This window comes from Eulemur rufifrons, chromosome 9 (genome assembly GCF_041146395.1).
Source record: "Eulemur rufifrons isolate Redbay chromosome 9, OSU_ERuf_1, whole genome shotgun sequence".
Taxonomy (NCBI): domain Eukaryota; kingdom Metazoa; phylum Chordata; class Mammalia; order Primates; family Lemuridae; genus Eulemur; species Eulemur rufifrons.
The window spans coordinates 56,238,856-56,251,477 of record NC_090991.1 but is presented as its reverse complement, the minus strand read 5'-3'; the positions used below and the strand labels follow the sequence as shown (position 1 = coordinate 56,251,477).

Genomic DNA, 12,622 nt, shown 5'->3' with positions numbered 1-12,622 from the left:
GGAGACACGCCGGCAGCCTCCCGTCTGCCGGAACCAACTTCACCTCTTTACAGGAAGATGCCGACGAGAACGGCAGTGAAAGACATAGCAAAAACCTACGAGGACATCAAAGTGGGAAAAAGTTAGATAAGAAACAGGAAAAATTAGAGACGACGACGGAAGAGAGAAAACAAATAGCAAGATGGGAGACTTAAACCCAATCATGCTAAAAATTACATTAACGTGGCAGTAAGACTGAACAACGTAATTACGACACTAAATTATCTTCTTAGGCCGGGCGCGGTGGCTCACGCCTGTAATCCTAGCACTCTGGGAGGCCGAGGCGGGTGGATCGCTCAAGGTCAGGAGTTCGAGACCAGCCTGAGCAATGAGCGAGACCTCGTCTCTACTAAAAATAGAAAGAAATTATCTGGCCAACTAAAATATATATAGAAAAAAAAAATTAGCCGGGCATGGTGGCGCATGCCTGTAGTCCCAGCTACTCGGGAGGCTGAGGCAGTAGGATTGCTTAAGCCCAGGCGTTTGAGGTTGCTGTGAGCTAGGCTGACGCCACGGCACTCACTCTAGCCTGGGCAACAAAGCGACACTCTGTCTCAAGGAAAAAAAAAAAAAAAAAAAAAAATTATCTTCTTTCCCCGTGAAAGTGTTAGTACTTGTGGTGGCTGTATACGTGTCAACCCGGCCGGGCTACGGGGTACGCAGTTACTGTTGGGACGCTACTCTTGAGCATGTCTGCGAGGCGGTTTCCGGATGAGACAAACATCCGAACCAGAGTGGCCTCATCCAGTCAGCCTGACTCGCCCTGACACAGGAGAATTCCTCCTGCCCGGTGACCTTGGATCTGGAACGCTGGCCATCTTCTGTCCTCAGACTCGAACTGAACGTGGCTCTTCCTGGGTCTCCCGCCTGCCAGCCTGCAGCCGGGTCCACACCGCCACGGGCTCCTGGTCCCCGGCCGCCAACTCGCCCCGCGGATCTCGGGTCCTGCCAGCTCCCGTCACAGCGTGAGCCTGCTCCTTAAAATGAACCTTTCTGTACATCGTACACGCACCCTGTGGGTCCTGCTTCTCTGGAGAAGCCCCAATACGGCACCGCACCGTTCTCCATGGAGTTCTAGAAACTGGCGCTAACATTCGGTCTAATAAATCACTTCCCATAGAATGAACTGTATACTGAACACCAAAAGGTATTTCAGTAAAACATCACTAAAACACAACATACTTCTTCGGAATTTGCTATAATTCAGAACAAAGGTTGAGCTGAACTTAATCAAGTAATTCCTTCCCAAACCGCATGTACTAATACTCAAAATAAAACTGAACATTATTAAAAACACAGTACCCCAAAACGTTAGAAAAGTCTGTACGTGTGGGGGCCAGAAATCCAAACCCCGTCTGTCAAAGCTTCCCCACAACAGCAGAAACAGTTTCTGAAGAGTGAGCTTCGCTTCCTTCGAAAGATGCTGTGACCCAGACTCATCCCCCATGGACACAGGGCTACCCCCACAGCAAGCCCACGCCAGGGGGACCTCACTCGAAATGCAAAGCAAACTGTGTCCTGCCCCCACCCCAGCTTCAGAAAGTCAGAAAATAACCAAAAGGAAAATCATTTCTTTCAAAATCAGAAACACTTTTGAGAGTAAAGGAAAAGATGGAAGCAGAAGGAGCCTTTTACTGGTCAGCCTCGTCTGCCATCACCGCCCGACGCCAGCACCCAGCGCCGGCCACGCCAAGGGCAACTCGGTCTGCCCGCCACCAGGGTACCCACCTCCAGGCTGCCACCTTCGGCTTCAGGAAGGTCAGCCCCAGCCGCTGCACGAGCTTCACCCCCAGCTTCCGGAGCAGGGTCTGGCTGCTCTCAGGGAGTCTGCAGCCATCGAGGCACTGGAGGACGGTGGCAGCTGCAAACAAGACACGCTGGCCTCAGAGCAGCAGGAGGCAGCACGCAGGACCCTCCGGCTGTGCCCCCAGGTGTGAACCTGCGGCCCTGAGCCACATGGCTCCCAGGGACCCCAGTGCAGGTGATGGCCTGAGCTCACACTGGGCACGGGGGACTTCGAGGAGGGGACATGGGGGGATTTTGGGGGGGGGTGGCCAGGGGGGACATGAAGATTGGGACCACAGAGGGGACCTTGAGGGGGCCTGAGGTCAGGGGGACAGCCGCTGGGGGGACACAGGAAACACAGCAGGGCTTCGAAGACAGGTTTGCGTACTGGACGGCACTGAGCAAGCACTGCTCATTTTCTCAGGTGTGAGGACACCGAGGTCACATGCAGGAGCCCTGTCTTCTAGAGCCGTGCGCTGAGACACATCGAGGGGACGGCGGGGAGGGGCCGGGAGGAGTACGGATGGACGAGAGGCCACAGACTAACACTGTGAGCCCTGGGACAGAAACGTGAGTCTGTTACTCCACACTCCTCCTCTACGCACTGGAGAATTTCTATAATATAAAACCTTTTTAAAAACAGACTATCATTCAAATCTGAAAGCCATACACCTTCTCACAGCACTCTGAGCCGTCCCTCTTGCTCCCGGCAGTGGGCCCTCTGTGGCGAGCAGCACTGCCCTATGTCCGTACATCGAGGCTCAGTCTGCAACTACAAGGACGAGGCAGCAAGCGCAGCATGGCAGCCGTGGCTCACGAGGGGCACGGCCCCCGCAGGGCCCCGGGGGGCAGCAGCAGACGTGGGGCTGCGCCCAGCGTGGCCAGGACCCCCAGGTCAGAGACACAGGCAGCCAGGGGTCATGAAACCCAGACGCCCAGCACTTTCCTCCACATCAAATGACCAGGAAAGTTTACTGAAAGTCAGATTATTAAAACAGACACACAACAACAGAACCAAAGAAATATGACAGTGTCCAAATATACTAACTTTCGGATTTTTATACCTCCGAATAAAATGTTACAGAGACACACTTGATTACATATGGGCAAACTCACATCATAAATATACCTTCTCTCAAAAATCAACCTTACCATAGGGTAAACAGTCTTCACGTTTTCCATGTTTAAATATTTGTGCCTAAAGAAAAAAAAAAAAAAAGCTTTTAAAATGCTGCATATACGTTTAGAAGCTTAAAACATAAATTATCAAAACAATTCATTGCATCTTCCAGAATTTTAATTTCACTCACTCACCACCTAGGAACAAGAGCACAGTTTCTGTTCATTACAAAGGAAGGAATTACGAGAGACTGGACAAGGAATCCTCCACAAGGCCGTGCTGGACTAGGGCCACGGGGACACAGGCCAGTCCCTGAGCGGAGCAGCCCCGACACGCACCCAGGCTGACGCTCAGGGCACCAGCCCAGGAAAAGCAGACATCTCAGCGGGATTTTGAAAGTTATTCAGGTATAAAGATAAAAAGGGTAAAAGTTACACAAAGGCGAGGAACCCCAGTTTTCATTCGGAAGTCCCACTTATTCTTAGCCGACAAATGAGAAAGATGACGTCCGCCTCCTCCCTCGGAGCCGCCGTGGCCTGGTCACCACACGGGGCCTGGTGCTTCTGGCTCACCCGCCACCTCCCGACGCGTGGGCCCCACACGCTGCACCATGAATGGGTGAACCGGGGTCCATCAAACAAAGAGGAGTATCAGACTGTTCCCTAAAACGCTCGTTCCAGCCCTCTGAATTCTCAACCTAAAGTGTTACCTCCTGCTTTGAAATCTGGAAGGTGTCGGGGGTGATTCACCTGAGCTTCCAAGCCCCTCAACCAAAGACGCTCAGAGCTGAGCACTTCTAAGAAGCGGCCGATGAACTTCCTTTCCTTCAAGAACCGGTATTTCCCAGGCCAGGCGAGAAACTCTGCTCCAGGCGATGCACACGCCGCACCCCAGCACACTCTGCCCCCAGCACACGGCTCCCTGCAGCCAGCGGGTGCTGACGTCTAGCAGCTGCTCAGCCCCGGCGACGCGGACTTCACCGAATATGGGTGCTTTTTATTTTCAGGACAAACGCCCTAAATTGCTTGATTTTTTTCATTAAGTGTAGAATAAAAACATCTGCTCCAAAACAGAGGGAACTTCCTCACACTCTAGCCCGGAGCCTGCGGAGGGCTCCCCCGAGTGCGGGGCTGAGCGGCAATGGCCCTGTGTGGAAGGGCAGGTCTCTGAGCCTCCTCTTCCTCAGCCTCTGGGCAACGGGCCAAGGACGGCGCCCACTTCACTGAGCCACTGTGAGAACAACACGCAAACGTCCGGCAGACACGCACGGCCAGGAGACCAGAAGACTTAACCCCTCTCTTTCTCTCTAGAGAACTAGATGTTAATAGTTTCCTACCAAGTTAATGTACGAATAGATACATTCCTTGTTTGCCCAAAACCTATTTAACTTTGAGAACTCTTCCATGGATTCAGTTTATGTAAAATACAAAAAGTTAATTTACTTCACGTAAAACCAAACAGAACCCACTTCACACACTGTAAGCTTCAGTCGTGGTTTGCAGAGTAGACACCCGCTGAGCACGTGCTGGGGCACACGGAGCCGTCCCCCGGGAAGGGACGGGAGCCTGGGGAGTCGGAGGCACCACACGCGCACAGTCCTGGGACGGGGCCGGGACGCGCGCACAGTCCAAGGACAGGGCCAGGACACGGGCATAGGGCGCACTGAGGAGCCCGACCCTCGACCGTCCCTGGGGGAGCCAAGAAAAACCTTCACGGAACAGCGGCCACTTCAGCCAGCGCTCGCTGCGGGGGTGGGACTTGCCGCAGGCTGAGGAAGGGGCAGGAAGGGGCAGGACGCAAGGGACGTGAGACGCAGCTGGCTCTGTCGGGCCCAGACCCACAGGCAACCGTGGACAGGTACCGCCAGGCCAGGAGGGGCATCGACTCGGCACCCGGGCAGCCCAGCGGATGCCCGCTGCCTGACTTAGTACTGACGGAGCTCCCTTTTACTCTCACAAAAAGCCAGTCTGGATAAAAATTACACGGTCATCCTACGTGACAAGTACTCTGACACGCCTCCCATCCAGAGCTGGGGTCCATCCCTCACCTCGACCCACACCCCCAAGACGGTGGAGGGCAGCTCCAACCAGGACAGCCAGGCAGAAGCGAAGCCTCTGACCTCCAATCCCAGGCCGGAAGCCTGGCACCCTGCCAGGGTCTCTCCACTGCCCCTTGGGACGCTCCTCCCAGGAAGCCACATGGGGCCAGCCACAGTCAACAATCCGTCTGAGCCTAGCCCATCAAGGTGTCTACCGCGCAGTTTTCTCAGCCAGGGTCCAGGTGTCTAGGGCAGAGACAAGCCAACCCCTCCCTATGTCCTGCCTTGTGAGGCCACAGAATCCACCCCCGCAATACTGTGGCCGTCCCTATGTCACCAGCTTTGGGGTGGGCCACTCTGTCACAGACGAACACTCGAGAGACCGACATCCTGCCCTGTAGGCAAGGGCTGCCACTCTGCAAGCGTGCACAGCACAGATTCCAGCCTGGCAAACATCATCCTGGCAGCAGGACAGAGGACACAGGGAAGGGGACGAAAACGAAACAGGAGGTTTTAAGGAGGCTACTGAAAAAGGGCAGGCACGACACCAACAGCACCTGGACTAGGAGAGAAGGCAAGCAGGGGACGGAAGGACGGACAGCAGAGATTTGGGAAATAGCTGGGCGTGGTGGCGCCCGCAGTCCCAGCAACTCGGGAGGCTGAGGCGGGAGGATCACTCGCAGCCAGGAGTTTGAGGCTGCCGTGAGCTGTGATCACTGGGCGACAGAGTGAGACCCTCTAAAAGAGGAAAAAAAAGACTTCGGAGATAGAACTGACAGCACTTGGCAATGGGTTGAAGCGCTCCTTGGTCTCACTCACTAAAAGAATTTAAATTACTATGAAATGCCAAAAATGCACACATACCAACATTATTCACCAAATTCCTTAAAGTGTAGCACAACATTCCACATAAGAGGCTACAATACAAGTGATGATGAGTTCTCAGGACAGCAAGTGTCGCTTCTTATAACTGGCACGGACACCCCACGCCAGGCACCCACACCGGGCACCCCACGCCGGGTACCCCACGCCGGGCACCCACACCTCCCTGCCTGGAAACACCTGGCCCTGCTGTCCCCACACGCACCCAGCCCAGCACCAAGCCCAGCTCCCAGCTACCGTCCGGGGCAGGGGAGAGCTGACGCCCATGCTGTTGTGGGTAGAAGATTAACTCCTTTTATCCCTACACTTTCTTATGACAGAGAAACTGTTCTGGGGAGAATTTCCAGCTGAATTACACAGGACAACCCGTGGGCTCTTGGTACAAACAGAAAAATCACAGAAGTTCCTGGCTCTCCCGTAACGGGCTCAGGAGGGCAAAAGCGACGAAAAGGAAGGAACAAAAGTCAACAAAGATAGGGGTTTGTTTCTGGTTTTTCCACAAAAAAGGCCGTCTTCAGCACACTTCACCTAAGCAAGTGTGGTGCCGTTCACTGCTCGGCGTGCGGAGGGTGGTCAGAGCGCTCTCGTCACCTGACGGTCTTGGGTATCCGCAAGCTACGCCGTAGCACAGCAGGTGCACCCCACGTTCCACGGGGGCGTCACGGAAACCAACTGGAAGCCCTTGCTGAAAAGCGCACTGCGCAGAAGCAATCACACTACTTACAGAGAAGGAAAAACACCACTACATGGCTAATGAGAAATGACTGTCAGGTCTGTTTTTGTTGTTCCAGAAACTAGCACAGTGCAAGGTGCAAACAAAACGAGTTTCTTAGTAATCATTCTAAACTACCACGCCTCGTGATTGCTATCCTCCCCAGCTTGCTTTTCTGCAATGTGCAAACCAGCTTCCCTCCCCGGGGCATGTTCTCCAAGCCCAGTAAATCACAGGCCGTGGAGCTACTCGGGAGCGAGTTTACCCACTGCCAAGCCGGAGATGCTGGTTTCAGACTCCCTTAAGGCACTACCAAGTCAAGGCCAAGAAAAGCACCTCCACCCCAGGCCCTGGGAGAAAGGCCCCCACGCCATGCCAGCCAGCCCTGGTGAGGCTCTCGCTGACAACGAAAGGCTTTTCTGGGAGTCCACGTACCCTCCTGCAAGCCCCGGCCGGCACCACGCAGGCCACGCTTGCTCTGCGCTAGCAGACGGCCCCTTGCCCCGGCCCTGCTCTTGGTCTCTCAGGAAGCCACGACATCATCACCAAGCCGGCTGTGTAGCAAGGTTCTCCCTTTCTGTTTTCCTGCGTTCTGCTCTGGAGCTAAGAGGCAGAATCATGGGAAACAACCAAATGCACGCACCACCTTCCCCCGCCACAGGCTCAGCAAGCCACAAGTGGCCACATTACGAAGCCACTCGGGCCACTGGAGAGGGCACAGTATAGACACAGAGGAGGGTCCTCAACACCAGCACCGCCAGTCTGGGCCACACTCCACTGAGATCATGGCCCTGGGTCCTCACCTGGGCCGCCATGAGCCCACCCGGGCCAGACCTCGAGTGGAGTGAAGCAAAGCCCCAACTTCACTGCACCCTTCGTACAACATATAAAGCCACTTCACGGAGGAATCTCGTAAACTCAAGGCTCCATCTCCCAGCAGCACGATGCGAAAGAACACTCCCACCACAACATGACCATCAGCGTCGAGGGGCACAGCGGAGGGGAGCCTGGAACCTTCCACCAGAACCAGCCACGGCCACCTGGGAACACTGGCTCTGCACACAGGCCGTGGAGCCCCATGCGGTACTGAGAAGGACCAATTTTCAGAACAAAGTGTTAACTGTGCATAAGTTCTTCAAGAAAGAAGCAGAAACAATGGTGATCTAGCACCTCTTGTATTTTCCTGGATAGAGCTGGAACCCATTCTACTAAGGGAAGTATCCCAAGAATGGAGAAATAAGCACCACATGTACTCACCATCAAATTGGTTTCCCTGATCATCACCTAAGAGCACATTCATGAATAACACTGATCGGGTGTTGGGCAGATGTGCGGGGGAGGGGAGGGGTGTATACATTATGAGTGTGATGTGCACTGTCTAGGGGATGGACACGTTTGAAGCTCTGACTCGGGGGGTGGGGGCAAGGGCAATACATGTAACCTAAACTTTTGTACCCCCACAATATGCTGAAATAATAAGAGAAAAATAAAGTCAAAAAAAAAAAGAAAAAAGCAGGAAAAACAATTCTAAGGAAAGTCAACTCCCGGATCACTCACTCCTCAACACAGGAAAGCACAGGAAGAACACGCAGCCCGTGCACAGGACGGTTCTGCTGCTGACACGGAATCTCCCGACAACTCAGCCGTGCCGTGCTGCCGGCCAGCGAGACCCAGCAGGGGTCACGGCTTCTGGGCCTACCAGTCAGTCAGTCACACAGACACCTACAGGGAGGGAAAAGTGACAGGCAGACAGGGGTGATTTGGGACTCACAGGTGCTAAAGTGCCACAGGTACACCCGACAGGCCCACAGAACTGGAGCTCTAGGACCAAGGTCAGAAACCAGGAAATAAAGGTCAAGAGTGAATGGGATGAGATGGCAACAGCCGTGGCCACAGCCTGAGGGCCACCTGTCAGAGGGAGGGTCAGGGAGGTGTGGGCAGCCAGGTGTCACACACCTGCAGGCCAGGTAGGTGCCTGCGGCTCTATGCTGCTCAGTGCCAGCCAGGTGTGTGGAGCAGGCCCACTGTTTGGCTTGTGTGTTTGTTTCTGCATCTCCAAAATGAGAGTAAGGCCTCGGACCCACGAGTCCTTTCCCCGCAGCGGGAGACCCCATGTGGGCTGTGAGCACACACCTGCAGCGTCAGCAGGAGCAGAGGTGGGTGGCACAGGTTCCACGAGACGCACGCCTGTGCCGCCCGCCTCACGTAGAAGGCTGAGTTACCGGGACTGAGACAGTGCCAGGGCTGGCTGCTCACAGTCTTGATTTAAAGCACAAGGAAACTGACCAAGCATAATTTTAGGTTCCTTATTTTCCCTGAATCCTGTAGCAGCACAAACTCTGAAAAGTGTGCACGTCCAAATGGTCCTCACCAGCTTTTCTCCACCTAAAGTCCTGCGCTGAGCAAGCACCATCACTAAAAAGGACAATGTGGATGATCTGTCCTGGGCCACACTGAACCCTAAGTGGAACAGCAGGTGCTAGTCCCCAAAGGGTCCTGCAAGAAAAGAAATCAAAGCCCAGATAAGAAATGTTTTGGATAATCAACTGGCTTCTTTTCATCTTCAAAGAGCTCGACATGCGCTAATTAGCCTCACGCCACCCTCTGAGGTAAGAGCGCTGACTTCCTTCCAGGTGGGGCACAGGGAGCCTGTTGCTTCACCCTTGCCCCGGGTCAGCAGGGGAGCGCAGTCAGCAGAGGCCAGGGCAGAGCCGTGACAACAGCAGCTCAGTCTGAGGTTCCCGGTGCCGCCCATCTGCCCACGCGGACCCAGCCCACAGCCACGCGGACCTGGGCACTTGCTCTTACGTTTTAAACTATATTCGAGACACAAGAGTAGCTTCGACTCGACCTCTCTCCTCTGAGTGCCCAGCAGCAGGCTTGGGGTGGGACTGGAGGTGCCGGCATGATTTGGCTTTCCCGGGTTTTAACGCTGTTGTTTGTGACTATTTTATCCTTTAGCAAGACTTTGGCTTTTGTCAATGGTAAAAAAAAAAAAGGAAAGAAACTGCACTGTGAAGGGGAGACACGAGCCTAACGGCTGGCACACAGAAGAGCACTTTACAAAAGCCAAGGCCGTCAGCCGGTGCTTAAAGTGGGACTAAACCCCGGCGTCTTCACCAGCCAGAGTACAGGGGCCTTCCAGTGACATTCAGTTGCCAAACGCTTGTTTCCCTCTCACAAGAGTTGAAAATCGTCCCTGCAGGAGAACTACGCTTCGAGGGAAATAAAAATCAAACCTTGGTTTCGACGGTACTTGTCGGGAGTTCACCTGTTTCGCCTGGCCCACACTAATGAACAGGTGGATGAAAACGAAGCCAAGTGCATCAAAGGAAGCAGATGAAATCCCGCAGCACAATGCACCTGCAAGTTTCGTCATGCACGCAGCACACCCAGCCCTCCGCCCGCAGGTCTGACAAGCCCAGGGCGAAACCTTCCCGCCCGCTCGCGCCCAACACAGCTTCCTCCTGCTGGGCACCTCCATCAGACCAGACCGACCCTTCAGAAAGAAAGGGAACAACGCGCACAGCTCCAGCAGACCTGGGATTTTCCAGAAGAAACACGGGTCTCGGGAGGCCCTGGGAGGGATGTGCTGGCACCGGGAGCTGCCAGGCCCCGCCGGGGCCGTTGCCTCACAGTTTCACTCCCTCACTCCCCGGGATTCCAGAGGCTGCGTCAGGCAATTGCTCACTCTCACTGGGGGCAGATCTCTACCCGGCGCGGAGGTGCCGCTGCCAGGCTGCCCAAGTCTCTGCCCCACACGGCAGGGAGAGCTGCCTCCTCTTCAGCCTCTGTCAGCGCACGCCAAGCTGGGCGGCAGAGGCTCAGCTTTAAGCCTTTGAGAAAACCTTTCCACACCTCAGGAGGAAGGGAAAATGAGAAGTTCTCCCCGCCTAAATGTGGAACTTGGAGATGTCAAAACAAAAAGCACTTCCCCAATCGTGGCTGCTTTAATTCCACTGAAGACAGTCAGTCCAGTCCGACAGCCGCAGAGGAGCAGGGGCAGCGAGCCTGCCCGTCCTCGGGGCCCTCCGGGTGCAACCCGTACACCACGCTGCTGCCTCTCCTGGGAAGGAGACACACAAAACTTGGAACAATCTAGAAAAAAGCAACAAGATGATCAAAAAGTAAAAAAAAGAACCTGTGGAAAAAGTGATTGCAAAACTGACAAAAAGTGGCCACCACAACCTTCCCACACTGAGAAGGCTTCTGAACTCCAAGGAGCTAGGCCAGGGGACAAGGCTCAGAAGCCGGCAGACACCAGGACACTGCCAGACACCGCACCAAGCCCGCGGGCAGCCTGCACACAGAGGCCTCTCCCTCCGTGGCCACACAGGCCCTTCCTGCCTGCAGATGGCGACTGGCTCCGGCCCCATGGTCAAGGCGCCCTGCTGACCCTACCAGGCCGACCTCTGTCATATGTGAAGGTGGCCATGGGCAAGGGAGGACAAGGCAGGGGACAGGGGCAGGACACTCCCAGGCCAGGCTGGCAAGGAGCTGGCTACAGGAACCCCCGGAAGCCTGTCAAAAATGAAACTTCCTGACAGGGCAAAGGTGGTCTAAGAACTCACCTGAGCAAGGCCCAACGTGCTTACGCTCCCAGAGCAGCCCCACATGCGGGCCAAGTCCAGCGTCCTGCCCTGCAGAGCTAGCACGGACCAGTGAGTTCCCGTTACGTTGTTAGACCTTCCATTTGTTTTCCTGACCTAAGACTTTTCAGTAAGACTCATGGCAAAAATTAAGAATCCAGGCCGGGTGCAGTGGCTCACACTATAATCCTAGCACTCTGGGAGGCCGAGGTGGGAGGATCTCTCAAGGTCAGAAGTTTGAGACCAGCCTAAGCAAGAGCAAGACCGCCGTCTCTACCAAAAATAGAAAGAAATTAGCCGGACAGCTAAAAATATATAGAAAAAATTAGCCAGGCACGGTGGCTCACACCTGTAGTCCCAGCTACCCGGGAAGCTGAGGCAGGAGGATTGCTTGAGCCCAGGAGTTTGAGGTTGCTGTGAGGGAGGCTGACGCCACGGCACTCTAGCCTGGGCAACACAGTGAGACTCTGTCTCAAAAAGATAAAAAAAAAAAAAAATTAAGAATCCAGTTACACCCAAACCTTCAAATTAACCATCTCAATCCACCCCCTCCACCAGAATCACCCAGAGCAGAAATGTACAACATCCCCTGAGGACCCGCCAGCCGACGGCACAGCACACATCTGACACATCAGGCACCCCCACCACTGCCCCACACCCAGTGACCTTCAAGGCCAGCCTCAGCCTGCGCTGACCTCCACTAGAGCCCTTAAGCCAAATAAAATCCTCTGTAGGCACCACCCGCACCACTGAACAAGGGGCGCTTGCGCACACGACCCATCTGCACTCGTAGCCCCGAACGCCTGGCACAGCAGGTGCTCTCAATGCCATCCGCCGTCAGGCACGCAGCCACAAAAACTTTTCTCAAACAAGAATTCAGAAAGACAAAAAGATTCAAAATATTATCAAAAATTTTAAAACCTACTATTATATACCCAAGAGAACTGAAAGCGTTTCAGTTCAAACAAAAAACCTGCACATGGAAGTTCACAGCAGCATCACTCACAACAGCCAAAAATACCCACACGCTGGAGTGTTTGGCCACAAAGACGAAGCTCTGACACAGGCTCAGCGAGAGCTGCCACACAGGGCCACGGGGTGTGAGTCCATTCGTGTGACATGTCCCCAACAGGCAAACCCAGAAACGAGCTGGACGGACACCACCAGGGGCTGAGGAGTGACCACTTAGGGGGTAGCAAGGTTCCATTTGGGGGTGATGACAGTGTCCTGGAATTAGATAATGGTGATGGTGGCACAACCCGTGAATATTCCAAAACTGCTGAATTATTCGCTGTAAAGGATGCGTTCCTTATGACACACGAACTACATCTTGAGGTTTGAGAACTGCCACATGACATCACACGTGTGTGGAGCGTGGAAGAGGCCTGTGGAAAGCAGATGTCGCCTCGGCAGAGCCGGGATTAGAAAATGTTTTTATCTTCCCAGGTTTCTTTCTT

The 12,622-nt window shown here is 54.3% G+C and overlaps 1 protein-coding gene across 2 annotated transcripts in view; it reads right to left on the bottom strand.

Annotated features, from left to right (window-relative positions):
- Positions 1-12,622, bottom strand: part of TBCD (tubulin folding cofactor D) — a 128,964-nt gene that overhangs the window by 98,553 nt on the left and 17,789 nt on the right. For both annotated transcript variants that reach the window (XM_069483067.1, XM_069483066.1), the window contains 2 exons: positions 2,977-3,022; positions 1,768-1,900 (listed from right to left, as the gene is read on the bottom strand). In XM_069483067.1, coding sequence (XP_069339168.1) covers positions 1,768-1,900; positions 2,977-3,022 — 179 coding nt within the window. The remainder of the gene's footprint in view (positions 1-1,767; positions 1,901-2,976; positions 3,023-12,622) is intronic.